At 38.7% G+C, this 18,562-nt stretch overlaps 1 protein-coding gene across 2 annotated transcripts in view; it reads right to left on the bottom strand.

Annotated features, from left to right (window-relative positions):
- ANKFY1 (ankyrin repeat and FYVE domain containing 1) overlaps positions 1–18,562 on the bottom strand; it is an 86,728-nt gene that overhangs the window by 57,559 nt on the left and 10,607 nt on the right. For both annotated transcript variants that reach the window (XR_012130535.1, XM_073234992.1), the window contains exons 2-3: positions 4,011–4,203; positions 287–405 (exon numbers count right to left, since the gene is read on the bottom strand). Coding sequence is in view for 1 of the 2 variants with exons in the window: in XM_073234992.1 (XP_073091093.1) it covers positions 287–405; positions 4,011–4,203 (312 nt within the window). In the remaining variant the exon portion in view is untranslated. The remainder of the gene's footprint in view (positions 1–286; positions 406–4,010; positions 4,204–18,562) is intronic.

The raw sequence follows: 18,562 nt of genomic DNA, 5'->3' as shown, positions 1-18,562 counted from the left end.
TAATTTTAAAAAAAAGTTTCTGGACAGATATTGTACTTTATAAAATATAAGAATATTGTAGACACTCAAATATTTATAATTTATTAGTCAAGTATTAAACAGAAGTGTCCACAAAGTTCAACCTAATGATTCCCTAATTATTTAACTAGTTCATGGCAACCAACAATTGATAAGAAAGATAACCTACTTTCATTAAACCACAAATATTTCAATATGACCTGCCATGAACTTCTGCCAAGAGTTCTTGTGCTGGAAGGTTTGAGTCCCCAGCTGGTCAGAGGCTTACCTGACAGGTCCAGCTCCTCAGTGGAAGACAAACTGGCCAGACTCCAACTGTCACTGCGGGCCGCCAGGACAAACTTGTGAGCACTGATATGTCTGCCCCCAACCTTTATCTTCAGATCACTGATAAAGAAAAATATCCACAGATTTAAATAGTAAAATGTTACAACTAGATATAGCTAGGATTCACTGCTGATAATTATATGAGTACTGACCGATTAACACGCATCTGTAAAAGGAAAAATAAAATAAAAGCAAAATTATTTTTCTATACTAACACTGAATTCTGATGGGTCATGTTTATAATATGTTGCTAGATGTGTTTTCTATTTCAACTTCCAGCTTTAGTTCACATGGAAGGTTCTGTTTTCAAAGACACCCCTGATAGGATTCGTATGGTGGTGAACCATCGAGTTAAATAGGATGATTAATATTCATATAAAAAGTATAAGAAGTTTCACAGAGAATAAACCATGACAAATCATCAGGGAAAGACAGACAGAAAGCATAAAGATAATGAGACAGCTCTGCAACTACAGAGCTGTTGCATGTCACACCATATTAAGGTTAATGCTCAAGAAAGGTTAACCAGCAAACCATGAACAAATTAGCTTTGACAAAGCAGGCGAAAATATGAAACCCAATATCTAGAGTCCTGTTCTCACCGAAAATATTTAGACTTATTACTGTCCATTTTTTACTCGACCTCATTTATAAAGAAATGGTGGAAAAGAAATCTTTTTTCAAAAATGTTTCCTATTTATGACATACCATTATATGAAAAGAGCTTTCCAATAGTTATTTTTGTTAAACTCTGAAATGTCAAGTGCTAAAGGAGGAAAGCATATGGGCATTTAGCAAAAACCTAAGGATGACCCACTGGGCTGACACAAGCTTGTGCCACATGGCTATGTTGGCAGCAGTCCAAAGTCATTAATTATCATCATCCTACTCATATTCACATATATTTTACTGTCAAACTCCCCTTCAACAATTTGTTAGGTTGGAAAGCCTTTAAAAGGTAAATACACAAAAAACTATTACATAGGGGAAAAAAAAGAAAGGAACTATTATGTGAATTAACTCATCCCCTTCAAAGGAGAGCCAGAAGATACTGTTTCTATATAATGTCTGATGCAGACACATTTTAACCCGGAAAAGCACTGTCTAGAACATTATGATCATGTAAGCATATCAACAATTCCAGTTTTATAAAAAAAGATTGCAGTCTGCAACTAATTATGTTAGCTAAGAAGAGTATGAGTACTATTTCAAATTAATTACAAACTACTGTCAACACAGAACATCATTAATAAAGAACAGAATTGATATTCTATTTAAAACATAACACTATCTCAAATTATATACTATGATAAAGTCTAAAAAATTAAAACAAGAAACTGGTTATTCACATGGCATAAATAACTTTTATACTCTAAATTTATCACAAAGTATTAAATTCTAATAATCTAAATGAATATTCACTGTTTCCTTTTTCAGTTATAAGTCTTTTAGTCACAAAATTATAAATATGAATGTTTCCATAAAATTTCTACTACTACTCATGAATTTTTTCTCTTTTGTAGCCTAACATTATTTCCCCAAAGGGAAATAAAGATAAGGACGCCACTACTAATTTCTAATAATTTTAAAAAATACAACTCAAATTGAAAATTGAACCAGTCTGAGGACTTTGTATAGAAACAATTAGAAGGCTAATAATTTCTTTTAAATTTCATTCTAGTAAAAGGCATTTCCTTAAAACATAGATACTAGGAAGTTGTTACTGAAGAGGAGGCATAAACAAAGAATTTCTTGCTAAAGTTTCTCAAATACTTTAAAGAGAAAAATTATAAGCTTGATTGCTAAAAGAATGTGGTAAATAAGTACATACAACCGTTTTTTTTAATTGAAGTATAGTCGATATACATTTAACCATCATTTCTAATTATCTTACAGCACAAAAGCCTTCTCCTGAACTTAAGTAAAAACAAATGTACCAATTTCTTCCACATTTCTCAATTAAAAAATATTAACATCAACTTTTCAGTTACTCCAGTTACTGATATGCACATAAAAATACTATTTAAATTTTTCAACAAAATGCATGTTTACGGAACAAAGGTTTTTTTTCCCCCCTATCTTGGTAAAAGAGTATCTGCTTTAGAAACTTATTTTCCAATTTTAGTTGCTCCATCTCAAAGAGCTCAGTCCCCGCTGAAAGCTGCATTCCCCACCTGATACTCAATTGTACATAACAAAGGTATTCAACCTTCTTTAGATAAAGAACAGGTTTTAGAAGCTGGAGAAAGATTCACCAGAACCATGAGATCATATCACAGCTGAGTAGGTAAAAAGTGGCTAGAAGAGGAAATTGCCCAGTCTCATTTCCATTGTCTCCCAAAAGGACTACAGTATAATAAATGTAATCAGTTAATAAGTAAGAAAGAAAGGAAATGATGGGAGTTCTATTGGGGAAGAACCTTGAAGACTGGGTGAGATCTGTCTGTAATAGAAATAAGTCTACATCTATCCATTTAAAGGGTTGTCCTTTATCTCAGAGTACATAATTCCTATTTCTTGATATTAAACTTTGCTTTCCTTTAAAAGTGATTAAGATGATAGATGGCAGTTCTAGATTTTGATGTTTTTAAATGTTACAATTATTTTAAATTTTTTCTAAGTCTTACCTAATCCAAACATCCATCTCCTTAGTAGCCAAATCCTTTCGTCTATGCATTTTCACATTCACATTTTTCATATCCACTGCCATCATGCCAATTCAATCCTTCATCATTTCTGTTCTGGGCTATTTACAACACATCTCAGCTGCTCTCCTGCTCTCTTCACTTATAAAATTCTGCCTATATATTACCAGGTTAATGTTCCCAGAACACAACTTTGATTATGACAGTCCTACAACTCAAAAATACTCTACTCCATATGTCCTAAAGTTCAAGTCCTAATTTCTCACCTTGGCATTCACCCTAACCTTTCCACTTCTCCCAGTACTCCCCGACATGGGCATGTACCCTAAATGGCCCCTTAACCATCCTCTAAATACTCAGCATGTTCCCATGTTTGAGCTTATGCTCAGCTACTCCCCCTACTAGTAATACACTGTCTTTATTAAATCCTTCCCAGCCTTTATCATTTACCTCAAAACTCATTAATAACAACAGCAAACAACTGAGCACTTCCTATGTGCCAGACACTGCTCTAAGAACTCAAAACACATATTTATTAATTTAACCCTCACAACCCTAAAGTAAATAGTAGTAGTATCCCCATGTTACAAATGAGGAACCTGAGGCATGACATATAAGCCCAGGTCACATGGCCAGAGTTGGGCAGCTGAGCTTCTAGTACAGGCTGTGCGGCTCCAGAGCCTACCTCAACCAGCATCCTACACTGCCCACTCATTCCAGGACTCCTTGTTTGACCGTTGCAAAAGAAAAGTGACCTCTCCCCTCTGAATCCTTGGACATATAAGCTAATTTCTGTCTGCTATCACCATGACTCCTATGCTCTGCTGAAAATAAGCCAGAAACAGACAAAATCCTGCCTCAAGGAGCTTACATTCTAGAAACTGAAGGCTTGCTAATATCTTGATTAGAGAGAAATAAACTTGGGAAGAAGACAGCAAGAGAGGAAGACTTGTAACATGTCCTGAGAATAAAGCAAAAGGGTTTGCTTCCCCCAGCACTGGTCCTGTGCCCAGGACTCACCTATACTGCTCCTGCTCATAGAGGTCTGCCACGATCGTCAGCAGGCGGCTGATGAAGGACTCATTGCTGCTTTCCTTCTTTGCCTGCGCTGCCAAAAGAGTGCATCTCTTCTCTGTCTCAGCCAATTTCTTCTGCAGCTTGACATACTCTTGTCGGAGAAGCATCAAGTGCTTCTCCAACTTGGCCACCTCCTCTGCAAGGGAAAGAAATGAATCAAGCTCACTACGGCAAGTGTAAAGTAGACAGCATTCACTAATCCCTCAGGCCACTGATAGGATGGCTACCAGAATGACTAGTCACATGACATTTCTACAATTTCCTAGTGATACTCCTACAGGACCAAGAATGGTTTTGTTTCAGGGTACCATTGGGTCCCTGAGCCAAAAGGGCCATCATGGTCCAGGGATTTCTCTTCCCAGTTTCCCCGAAGATCAATAATATTCAATATGTGACAAAGAACCAGTAGATGTAGGATGCTAACTACTGATAACTGCCCTGAAAATCCTTTATCATAAAGCCAGGGTCTCAAGTAAAAACGATTATCAGAAGAACCTAGGAGGCTTTTTCAAACCACTAGTAGTAGTAATTAATTTTTACATGTCACATGCTGTTCTAAAAGCTTTGTGTGAATTCTCTCATGCAAGCTTCATGGCAACTCCATGAGGTAGGTACTATTCCCTACCTGCCACACTTTACAGATGAGAACACACAAAGATTAAGAATGGGCCCAGGGTCACAAAGCTGCTAAGAGGTAGGGCTGGAATATGAGCTCAGGCATTCTCATTCTAGGGCCTGTGACCTTTTAACCGCTACCCTACACTACCTCACACCTACTTCCTTCTGGAAAGAATCAGGGCAGTCAACAGTGGTTCCAATGGAAACAAGTCATATTCTACAGGTGTGCTGGAGCTGAATAAAAAGTTGAGAACCACTGTATTTGATTCATTAAACCCCACAAACATTTACTGAGTGTCCACAAGGTGCCAGACACTGCACAATGGTAAGCAAAATCAGGTGCATCTTTCCTCAGAGCTTTTAGTTACAGGGGAAGGTAAACTTTTATAATTATAAATTGCAAAAATCAAATGCAAAACCACAATTCTAATGAGTACTAGAGGGAATGAACAGAGCTATGAAAAACTAATAAATTTAACTTAGGATGTCAGGTAAGGCCTCCCTGGGAAGTAAACAGCCAAGAATCTTCCTCCTTTACCTGGGCTCTAGAGTCTTGGTGGGGATTCACACAGTCATGCAAATCAGTATCTCTATAAATCAAGGTCTCTAACTGAACGACAGTGCTGCTATGGTTCCTTCGCTGGGCCTCAGCATTTCATCCCTCTACTGCCTACCACAGATAGTACAAATCTTGACACTGCCTTCAAGCTCAACTCCCATCCAATCTGCCTCATTGCCAGCCAATGTCTTAAGAAAACTGAGCTACTGCCACCAACTGCTCCCACGTAGCCCAGGCTTTCTCAGAGAGGTATCTCTCTCCTACCCAACTTTAATTCCACCACCTATGCTCCAAACCCATCACTCTCCTCAGGTCCTTTGATTTATCAACCACCCCTTCTCCAGAAACTTCCATCCCTTTCAACTGGGTCCTTCTTAGCAGGTCAATCTGTCAAGTCTCTATTAATAAACAAAACCCTCCTTCCACACCACACCAGACAACATCTGCTTTTCCATTTCTAGCTACCCCACACCATTTTTTCTCCTGCTATTCCCCAGCCATTCTCTCCTCTGCCCCACTAGTCCCTTGAAAACTCATCTTATCAATGGCCTTCTAACAGCCAAATCCAATAAACACTTCCCAGCGGTTCTCCTCCTGGGCCTCTACTACACAATGTGTGACACTGCGGTCCACCCCTCTTTTTTTCTCTTCTTTCAGCAACCACACCACCATTCTCTCTCCAATTCTGGGTCTCCCTCTTTCACAGGCTTCTCTGCATTCCTCACGATCTTTGTCTTCTCAACTGCATGCTCCACCAGATCTTTGGACTGTGGTTGATACCACAATCTAGATGTTAGATGTGGACTCACATGACCCACAGATACATCTCTGTAGTCCAGATCTCTCTTCCTAGCTTCATCTATCCATCTGCCCAATAGACATTTCTCCCTAGTGGCCCAGAGGCACCTCAAATTCAGTATGCCCAAAACAAACTTCAAGTAAAGTTACTCTTCCGTTGTATGGTCCCTATACTAATAAGTGACACCACCATCAATCCCAGTTACTTGAAGAAGTGTGGGAGAAATCTTAGATATCATAGATCATTGCAAATACTCCAACTCAAAAACTGACTTTTCTACTTACATGCCTCTGGGAATCCTTCCTATTTTCTGGATCCCCATCTCCACTATGACTTTAATTCAGACCTTCACTCATCATATCTGATCTCCAATAAGGATTCACATCTGCATCTCAGAGCCCATCACAGGGCCTGACACACAGAAGCTCACTAAATATCTGATAGGTTCACCTGAACAAGTAACATCCAGTTTCAGAGGATTCCTTTCCTCTCAGCTTCATCCCTCCACCATCTGCTGTCCAACAGCTAATTCTTTATAAACATGGAAACAATACAAACCTGGCTCAAAAACATGGGAATGGTTAAATAAACTAGTGGTACATGATTTTGAAGTTATTATGCAACTATTATTATTTTCAAAGAAATAGGTAATACTAAATACACACATGTAAAAATAATACATTAACAGAAAAAAGCAAACTGTGAAAATGAATATATTTAAAAATTCCAATTTCATTATAAATATTCACACACAGGAAAAGTAAAAAGACAAATTAAACACCACAAAAATATCAGCAGGTCTCATTGAGAGGGGGATATTTTTCTTCTTTGCACCTTTCTGCAATTGAGGTATTCTATAACAAATGTGCTCTGCTTTCATAATTAGAAAAGAATATTTTAAGAGAAATTTTTTCAACTACTAATAGACTCTTCTTCATAAAAATAGTAAGGCACTTTTTTCTCCTAGACAGCCATGTTAAACAAATGCCTAGAGTCAAAAAACTGGATGTCTCAGGTATAAATCAGTATTCCAGGATAAAGTAAAAGACACTTAGAAGATGAAAATTTGCTTACAGCTGCTAAACTGATCACTATGCTCATGAAATCCCTGTTAACTTTTTTTTTAATACTGCAATTATTTGGCCTATGAATATTTAAACCAAATATGGCTTTATAAGTCATTGGCAAAAGGAAAACAGTATTTGCAATGATCTATGATATTATTTTTTAAATCTCAGCAAGTGGCATTTCTAATTACACAATACTCCTCAGGTAGGACTCATGGTACACTTTTACTCTGGTCTGAGAAATTTACAGAGGTCACTGGTTTTGAAGATTTCTTTACAGTGACTCAGACTAAAGAGCTAAGAAATTGCAATTCACCTCAAAGGGGGAAACATTTAACACAACACAGTAAGTTCATGTGATTGTACAAAATGTATACTCTTCTTTTTCTGTAGAAAAAGAAATGGAGGTAACTAGCTTCTTTAAAGAAAAACTGGCACTGCATTTCTAGGTGTGGTGATAGAAAATGTAAAAGGACATATACACTTAATAGTAACATCCAATTTTGCTCAAAAACTTACCACTTGTGGCAAACTGAATCTACAGTGTCAGAAGTCATAATGGTTATCTTTGGAGGAATGGCAGGAGACTAGTAACTGGGAGACAACATCAGGGTGGGCTCTGGGGTGCTGGTAACACCCTTTTTTGTTTTTTTAGTTTAACTTAGTAGTGGTTACATGCACATCTCATTTTGATAACTCACTGAGCTCTACATTTATGATTTGCTCTTTTCTGCATGTATCTTATGCTTCAATTAAAAAGTTTAAAAAAACTGACATACACCATCAGTGGCTTCTAGAGTCAAACATGAGAATTCAAAAACTGGCTATGGGAACCATGGGTAAGTTCATCCCTCTGAGCTAGTTTCTTTATCTGCAAAACAGGGGGAAATCTACTTCTCAGTGTTGTTATGAGAATTAAATGACAACTACAATGACTGGTACATGCACTCAAAACTGTCAGCATTTCCTTCACCCTCTCTGCATTCCACAACTACATAATTATTAAATAGTTTTAACTACTACAACAGTATACACACATTTTTTTGGGGGGTCATGAAAAGTAGAATGGAATTCAAATGTTTTCCTGACCTAGGAACTAAGATTGATTAATTAAAGTTATGGTAAATCAACAGGACATTATCAGAAGTATAAGGTGATGAACAGACTTAACAATGGAAACGGAAACACTGCTAAATCCTGAACGAATTACTTTTAAATACTGTGTCACCTCATATCTCAATTCTGCCTTGACAACTCCAAAACCAAAAAGCAAAGCCTAACATGCTTTACATCTCACTGCTGTTCTTCACCTGGAAGAGGCCCAAGTTAGGCTGTCCTTTAAAAAAAGCTCTCAAAGAGGCAACTCCTCACCTACCATAGTAAAAAGTCAGTCGATGTCCACAATTGATCGATCTAGAAATGTCAGCATAAGCATCATTTAGATCTAAATACAGAAGAGTTGTCTAGGGAGTGGGACTAAGGAGTGACAACATTTATTTTTTGTTATAAACCTTGTAATATTATTTGAATTTTAAATCTATGTGCACTTATAAAGCAAGTATTTCATATAAATTTTAAAGATTATGGAAAACAATTATAAATATAAGGAAAAATAAATAACTTTCTAATCCCCAACCTGACAGTACTCTGACAGGATACAAACAGCGCGCACAGCCAGACCTAGCTTAAGTGAGCACAAAGAGGTCCTAGAAAAGTGCTGCTCTACTTCGAAAGATTTAAATAGAGCCTGTGTTGTAGCACATGGAGCCCAGAAAATATTAGAAAAAGACTTCAGTCTTTTACTTTCTTGGTCATATTCTCCTCTAAACTAATTATCAGTCAACAGATTTGTGGAACACAGTACTTGGCTCAAAGAGAAAAAGAAATAATGGGAAGGGGAGATCCAGCCCTGTCCTCCAAGAGCTCACTAGCCAAAATGCCTGCCACTGACGCCCCTGCCTAGGTCAACTGAAAAGGATGCCCAGAGGACACCTAATCTTATTGACCCTGGTGGTTACAGTAACATCCCACCTGCCTGAGAGCCAGCCTCCAAGTTTCCACAGGGGCAGCTACAGATTGCAGACTTTTCTCCCATGAAAGTAAACTGAACCCTTTAACCTTCGTCTCTATCACAACAGATTCCAGCCAACCTAGGTATTTTGCTCCTCAAGAGCTCCAACCCATCAAGACTATTGCATCATTGAGTAACTCTGCATTTCCATTTTCACTTAAACAATCTGCACGTGTTTATGAAGTACCTACTATGCATTAAATATTATAATAGGAATTGATTCTTTGAGAGTTTTTTAATAGAGCAAGTCTATTTGTGCCTCTTCCAAACAAATAATGGAGCAAAGAAATAGTGTTTTGTGTAGAACCAAAGTAGTTATCCACAAGGAACCCACAAAAAGGAGAGCTTAGAACAAAAACAGAGAATCTGGATACTGATGTATGTAGGAGAACCATGAGGTCATTTATATTCAAGAGTAGAAAGTTGCTAATTCTTTTATTTAATCCTTAAAATGATGAGACTGTAGAAGTTCTGTTTCAATCATCTTCTCAAGGAATCCCTGTAAATGTCTTTGGGTATCAGTTATACACATATAATTCCAAAAACCACAGCAATAGCCCTAGTCTCTCTACAGAATTCCTGACACAAATTTCTAACTGCAGCCTGAACACTAACACAAGACATAAACTGCAAAGATTATGATCAGAGAAGAGGCTAGATAAAAGGGCTTTAGGATGACTTAGGGCTTTTACTCCCAGATCCACAGATGCTCCCCTGTCCAGCATCCTCTGTAGGGGGAAACTCAGATCACAGTAAGTTCACATGCCAGTGGCACTGCAACAGCCACACCATTTCACAGATTAATAGAGAGAGCACCCATGACTGAGATGTTATTCTGTGGAGAATATTGTTAGCTTGCGAACAGCAGTGCAAATGTGTCCTTCAAGTGTCATCAAGCTGTAGAATTCTCATAGGAAAAAGTATAAAATTACCATTCTGAGCAATAATGGAGAGAGAATCTACAGCACAATGCAGTGGGGAAGGGAACACTGTGGAGCTAGATGGAAGGGGACCAAATCTCCACCACACTACTTTCTAGTGTTAACACCTCAGGCAAGCACCTCATTCTCATCAGGAAGTATGTTGCAAACATTAATGTGCTAGCAGAAATAATGACCTTAAAAAGCACCTGCCCCATTATGATTAGCATGTACAATGCGGGAGGAGGCACGGGGAGGGCTGTGCAACACAGAGAAGACAAGTAGTAATTCTATAGCATCTTACTATGCTGATGGACAGTGGCTGTAATGGGGTTTGTGGGGGGGACTTGGTGAAGGGAGAAGCCTAGTAAACATAATGTTCCTCATGTAATTGTAGATTAATGATACCAAAATAAAATTTAAAAAAAAAAGCACCTACCCTGCAGTAAGTGGTCAATAAATGTTAACAATTATTTTGATTCTTAGAAAGGCAACAACACATAGTCCTACAGGCACCTACTCTGGAGCCTCACTTGACTGGGCTGGAATCTCAGCTTGCCCATTCACTAGCTGTGTGACCTTGGCCAAGTTATTTACTCCTCTCTGCTTCAGTTTTCTCATGTGGAAAATGGGAATAGTAATAGTATCTCAGAGAGTGTGACAGAGTAATTGCATTAATATACGTTAAATCATTTAGAACAGTGTCTGGCTTAAAGGTTTACTACTACGTCTAATTTACCACGTGGCTAGTTTTCAGCTGTAGTTTCTTCTTGCTCTTCTTCCAACTTTCTCTTTGAAAAATTAGCCTAGGAATTTAAATAACAGTTTCACTACAAGAGCTATGCTAAATTTCAGAGAAGCATGTCAGCAGCCAACATTAAAATCTTACTATGTTTCTTTCTAAGTAATAGCCATCTGCTCCTCACCACTACAGTCTGAGGTCAGACATTTTGATGAGCTTTCTTTATCAGTCTTAATTTAACCAAAAATGCTTGAGACAGAAAATCTGTATTCACTATAATAGCTGAAATAGATCAAGATCTACCATGGAAAAAAGAAAGAGAGAGAGAGAGAGAAAAGAGAAAAGAAAAAGAAAAAATTAACCAGCAAGTCACGAAACAGTCAGAAAAGGAACCAACAGTGATCCTTACGAGACTCCTCCTTCTAGGCCAGGAGTTGGCAAACTTTTTCTGTCAAAGACCAGTCAGTAAATATTTGAGGCTTTGAGGCTTTGTGAGCCATACAGGCAACTACTCAACTCTACCACTGCAATGCAAAAGCATAAATAATGAGCATGACTCTTCCCCCAAAAAATTTATTTATAGACACTGAGAATTTCATACAATTTTCACATGCCATGATATAGTCTTCCTTGAATTTTCTTCAACCATCAAAATATATATATATACATACATACACACACACACACACACATATATATGAAATTCTTGGTCCATATTGAGCTGACAGGCCATAGTTTAAGCCCTGTTCTAAGTGATTTTTAAAGAATTAGTTACCAAAATGACATCCAGAGCCAAATGAAAAGGAAAGCAGCTAGCCTGTTCGAAATGCCTGGAAGTCCATTATCCTCTCACTTCACCTTACCAGATCCTGTGCCACTAAGACAGCCTTGCATCTTTAAGGTATCCTTCTCCAGGCTCACCTCCTTACCCTAATAAACATGCTCTCAGTAGCCATCCCAAATAAAGTTTTCCACACTGTTACACTCTTGACTGCTGAGTCTATCCCACTCTTTTCCTCTCCACCACTTTCTGAGGTCATTACTCAATGCTTCCTTCCTTCCTTCCCTAATCTTTTGAAACTTGGTTTCTCTCCACATCACTCTAAATGATCTCAGTCAAAATGATAAAATCACCCCTCAATCACCTTTCCTTATCCTTCCAAGTCCTCAACCTCTCTGCAGTATCTCTCAATCATCCCCTTCTTCTTGAAATTCTCTTGTTTTTGGCTTCCTAACTCTGTACTCCAGGCTTTTTTCCTATCTTTCTTACAGATAACTTTCTTACAGTCTACTATGATAACCTACTTTCTGAAAGGAAAGAGTCCCACAAGGCTGGGACCTAGAACTGAATTTTTTCTAAACTTATGTTCTTAAAAAAATTAAAAAATAAACTTACGTTCTTGAGTGGTTGCATGCACATTCATACTTTACTGTCATCTCTATGTAAATGGCTCCAATGCTCTCTCAATAGCTCCAGCCAGGAGGATAACCCACTGATACTACAAACTCAACAAGCCCAAAATCAAAGTTAGTATTTTCCTCAAATTTCTCTTCCTACTTTCAATTGTAATCCAGATTTTTAAATATTACTGTATAGGGCGGAGGGAGCCAAGATGGCAGCGTGAGTAGAGCAGCAGAAATATCCTCCCAAAACCACATATATTTTTGAAAATACAGCAAATACAACTATTCCTAAAAGAGAGACCAGAAGACACAGGACAACAGCCAGACTACATCCACACCTGTGAGAACCCAGGGCCTCGTGAAGGGGGGAAGATACAAGCCGCGGCCCGGCGGGACCCAAGCGCCCCCTCACTCCAGCTCTGGGCGGGGCGAGAGGAGTCGGAGCGGGGAAGGAGAGGGAGCCCAGGACTGCTAAACACCCAGCCCTAGCCATCCGCACCAGAGTGCAGACACAGTGCGTGGGGTACTGGATACTAGGGAAACAGGACAGTAAGACCTGTGAGCGGGTCCCCACAGCTGGTGCCCCTGGGACAAAGAAAAGGCAGTGCTTTTTGAAAGTCTTAAAGGGACAGGGACCCCACAGCTGGACGGAAGCATCCTGGGACACTTAGCCCAGCAACTGGGAATCCCGGGGAACTCTGGGAACCCTAGCCCCTGGGCAGCAGGGCAGCTCGAAGGTCCTTCATGGGGGTAAACAGCCTCCCGGCCGTTTCCCCTCCCACGTGGCTCTGCCACATTGCAGCAGCAGCCTGAGGCAGGTCACGCCCATAGCAACCACAGAGCTTAACTCCACAGCAACCACTGAGCTAAACTCCATAGTGGCAGGGCAAGAATCAGAAGCCCCGTCTGTGTGCAGCTAGAGGTCGCTGTTCTCCCAGGAGAGGAAGGCCACAAACCAACAAGGGACGTTCTCCCAGCCATCACTTGCGCCAGCTCCACAAACTATCTCTATCGCCATGAAAAGGCAGAAGAATTTGACACAGACCAAAATCACAACCCCTGAGGAGATAGACCTAATCAGTCTTTCTGAAAAAGAATTCAAAATAAAAATCATAAACATGCTGACAGAGCAGCAGAGAAATATACAAGAGTTAAGAGATGACGTCCGGAGGGAGATTACAGAAGTGAAACAATCTCTGGAAGGATTTATAAGCAGAATGGATAAGATGCAAGAGGCCATTGATGGAATAGAAACGAGAGAACAGGAACGCATAGAAGCTGACGCAGAGAGAGATAAAAGGATCTCCAGGAATGAAACAGTATTACGAGAACTGTGTGACCAATTCAAAAGGAACAATATCCGCATTATATGGGTAACAGAAGAAGAAGAGAGAGAAAAAGGGATAGAAACTGTTCTTGAAGAAATAATTGCTGAGAACTTCCCCAAACTGGGGGAGGAAATAGTTGCTCAGACTATGGAAGCACACAGAACTCCCAAAAGAAGGGACCCAAAGAGGACAACACCAAGATACATAATAATTTAAATGGCAAAGATGAAGGACAAGAACAGAGTATTAAAGGCAGTCAGAGAGAAAAAAAAGATCACCTACAAAGGAAAACCCATCAGGCTATCATCAGACTTCTCAACAGAAACCTTACAGGCCAGAAGAGAATGGCATGATATATTTAATGCAATGAAACAGAAGGGCCTTGAACCAAGGATACTGTATCCAGCATGATTATCATTTAAATATGAAGGATGGATTAAACAATTCCCAGATAAGCAAAAGTTGAGGGAATTTGCCTCCGACAAACCACCTCCACAGGGTATTTTAGAGGGACTGCTCTAGACGGGACCACTCCTAAAAAGAGCACAGAACAAAACACCCAACACATGAAGAATGGAAGAGGAAGAATAAAAAGGGAGAGAAATAATCATCAGACTGTGTTTATAATAGCTCAATAAATGAGTTAAGTTAGACAGGTAGTAAAGAAGCTAACCTTGAACCTTTGGTAACCACGAATTTAAAGCCTGCAATGGCAATAAGTACATATCTTTCAATAATCACCCTAAATGTAAATGGACTGAATGCACCAATCAAAAGACACAGAGTAATAGAATGGATAAAAAAGCAAGCCCCATCTATATGCTGCTTACAAGAGACTCACTTCAAACCCAAAGACATACACAGATTAAAAGTCAAGGGATGGAAAAAGATATTTCAGGCAAACAACAGAGAGAAAAAAGCGGGTGTTGCAATACGAGTATCAGACAAAATAGACTTCAAAACAAAGAAAGTAACAAGAGATAAAGGACACTACATAATGATAAAGGGCTCAATCCAACAAGAGGATATAACCATTATAAACATATATGCACCCAATATAGGAGAACCAATATATGTGAAACAAATACTAACAGAATTAAAGGAGGAAATATAATGCAATGCATTCATTTTGGGAGACTTAAACACACTACTCACTCCAAAGGACAGTTCCACCAGACAGAAAATAAGGACACAGAGGCACTGAACAACACAGTAGAACAGATGGACCTAATAGACATCTATAGAACTCTAAGTCCAAAAGCAACAGGATATACATTCTTCTCAACTGCACATGGAACATTCTCCAGAATAGACCACATACTAGGCCACAAAAAGAGCCTCACTAAATTAAAAAAGATTGAAATTCTACCAACCAACTTTTCAGACCACAAAGGTATAAAACTAGAAATAACCTGTACAAAGAATGCAAAAAAGGCTCACAAACACATGGAGGCTTAACAACACGCTCCTAAATAATCAATGGATCAACGAACAAATTAAAATGGAGATCAAGCAATATATGGAAACAAATGAAAACAACAACACAAAGCCCCAATTTCTGTGGGATGCAGCAAAAGCAGTCTTAAGAGGAAAGTATAAAGCAATCCAGGCATATTTAAAGAAGGAAGAACAATCCCAAATGAATAGTCTAATCTCACAATTATCGAAATTGGAAAAAGAAGAACAAATGAGGCCTAAGGTCAGCAGACAGAGGGACATAAAAAAGATCAGAGAATAAATAAATAAAATTGAGAAGAATAAAACAATAGAAAAAAATCAATGAAACCAAGAGCTGGTTCTTTGAGAAAATAAACAAAATAGATAAGCCTCTAGCCAGACTTATTAAGAGAAAAAGAGAGTCAACACACATCAACAGAATCAGAAACGAGAAAGGAAAAATCACTATGGACCCCACAGAAATACAAAGAATTATTAGAGAATACTATGAAAACCTATATGCTAACAAGCTGGAAAACCCAGGAGGAATGGACAACTTGCTAGAAAAATACAACCTTCCAAGACTGACCCAGAAAGAAACAAAAAATCTAAACACACCAATTACCAGCAACGAAACTGAAGTGGTAATCAAAAAACTACCCAAGAACAAAACCCCCCGGCCAGATGGATTTACCTCAGAATTTTATCAGACATACAGAGAAGACATAATACCCATTCTCTTTAAAGTTTTCCAAAAAATAGAAGAGGAGAGAATACTCCCAAACTCATCCTATGAAGCCAACATCACCCTAATACCAAAACCAGGCAAAGACCCCACCAAAAAAGACAACTACAGACCAATATCCCTGATGAACGTAGATGCAAAAATACTCAACAAAATATTAGCAAACTGAATTCAAAAATACATCAAGAGGATCATACACCATGACCAAGTGAGTGGGATTCATCCCAGGGATGCAAGGATGATACAACAATCGAAAATCCATCAACATCATCCACATCAACAAAAAGAAGAACAAAAACCACATGATCATCTCCATAGATGCTGAAAAAGAATTCGACAAAATTCAACATCCATTCATGATAAAAACTCTCAACAAAATGGGCATAGAGGACAAGTACCTCAACATAATAAAGGCCATATATGATAAACCCACAGCTAACATCATACTGAACAGCGAGAGGCTGAAAGCTTTTCCTCTGAGATCGGGAACAAGACAGGGATGCCCACTTTCCCCACTGTTATTTAACATAGTACTGGAGGTCCTAGCCACGGCAATCAGACAAAACAAAGAAATAAAAGGAATCCAGATTGGTAAAGAAGAAGTTAAACTGTCACTATTTGCAGATGACATGATATTATACATAAAAAACCCTAAAGACTCCACTCCAAAACTACTAGAATTGATATCAGAATTCAGCAAAGTTGCAGGATACAAAATTAACACACAGAAATCTGTGGCTTTCCTATACATTAACAATGAACTAATAGAAAGAGAAATCAGGAAAACAATTCCATTCACAATGGCATCAAAAAGAATAAAATACCTAGGAATAAAACTAACAAAGGAAGTGAAAGACCTATACCCTGAAAACTACAAGACTCTCTTAAGAGAAATTAAAGAGGACACTAGCAAATGGAAACTCATCCCATGCTCCTGGCAAGGAAGAATTAATATCGTCAAAATGGCCACCCTGCCCAAAGCAATATACAGATTTGATGCAATCCCTATCAAATTACCACCAGCATTCTTCAATGAACTGGAACAAATAGTTAAAAAAAAATTCATATGGAACCACCAAAGACCCCGAATAGCCAAAGCAATCCTGAGAAGGAAGATTAAAGTGGGGGGATCTCGCTCCCCAACTTCAAGCTCTACTACAAAGCCACAGTAATCAAGACAATTTGGTACTGGCACAAGAACAGAGCCACAGACCAGTGGAACAGAATAGAGACTCCGAACATTAACGCAAACATATATGGCCAATTAATATATGATAAAGGAGCCATGGACATACAACGGGGAAATGACAGTCTCTTCAACAGATGGTGCTGGCAAAACTGGATAGCTACATGTAAGAGAATGAAACTGGATCACTGTCTAACCCCATACACAAAAGTAAATTCGAAATGGATCAAAGACGTGAATGTAAGTCATGAAACCATAAAACTCAGAAAAAGACATAGGCAAAAATCTCACGGACATAAACATGAGTGAATTCTTCATGAACATATCTCGCCGGGCAAGGGAAACAAAGGCAAAAATGAACAAGTGGGACTATATCAAGCTAAAAAGCTTCTGTACAGCAAAGGACACCATCAATAGAACAAAAAGGTATCCTAGAGTATGGGAGAATAGATTCATAAATGACAGATCCGATAAAGGATTGACATCCAAAATATATAAAGAGCTCACCTACCTCAAAAAACAAAAAGCAAATAATCCAATTAAAAAATGGGCACAGGATCTGAGCAGACACTTCTCCAAAGAAGAAATTCAGATGGCCAACAGACACATGAAAAGATGCTCCACATCGCTAGTCATCAGAGAAATGCAAATTAAAACCACAATGAGAGATATCACCTCACACCAGTAAGGATTGCCACCATCCAAAAGACAAACAACAACACATGTTGGCAAGGTTGTGGAGAAAGGGGAACCCTCCTACACTGCTGGTGGGAATGTAAATTAGTTCAACCATTGTAGAAAGCAGTATGGAGGTTCCTCAAAACCTCAAAATAGAAATACCATTTGACCCAGGAATTCCACTCCTAGGAATTTACCCTAAGAATAGAGCAGCCCAGTTTGAAAAAGACAGATGCACCCCTATGTTTATCACAGCACTATTTACTACAACCACGAAATGGAAGCAACCTAAGTGTACATCAGTAGATGAATGGATAAAGAAGATGTGGTACATATACACAATGGAATATTATTCAGCCTTAAGAAGAAAACAAATCCTACCATTTGCAACAACATGGATGGAGCTGGAGGGTATTATGCTCAGTGAAATAAGCCAGGTGGAGAAAGACAAGTACCAAATGATTTCACTCATATGTGGAGTACCAGAACAAAGAAAAACTGAAGAAACAAAACAGCAGCAGAAACACAGAACCCAAGAATGGACTAACAGTTACCAAAGGGAAAGGGACTGGGGAGGATGGGTGGGAAGGGAGGGATAAGGGGGGTGGGGGAAGAAAGGGGTCATTAAAATTAGCATGTATAATGTGGGAGGAGGCACGAGGAGGGCTGTGCAACACAGAGAAGACAAGTAGTGATTCTATAGCATTTACTATGCTGATGGGCAGTGACTGTAATGGGGTTGTGGGGGGAACTGGGTGAAGGGGAGAGTCTAGTAAACATAATGTTCCTCATTTAATTGTAGATTAATGACACCAAAAAAATATATATATATATATTAATGTATAGTTGAGAAACAATATCATACTAGCTTCAGGTTTACATGTTTTGACAATTATATACATTAAAAAAATACTCCGCAATAAGTGTAGTTACCATGTGTG

Source organism: Manis javanica, chromosome 4 (assembly GCF_040802235.1).
Source record: "Manis javanica isolate MJ-LG chromosome 4, MJ_LKY, whole genome shotgun sequence".
NCBI classification, from domain to species: Eukaryota; Metazoa; Chordata; class Mammalia; order Pholidota; family Manidae; genus Manis; species Manis javanica.
This window is presented reverse-complemented; position numbering and strand designations above follow the sequence as displayed.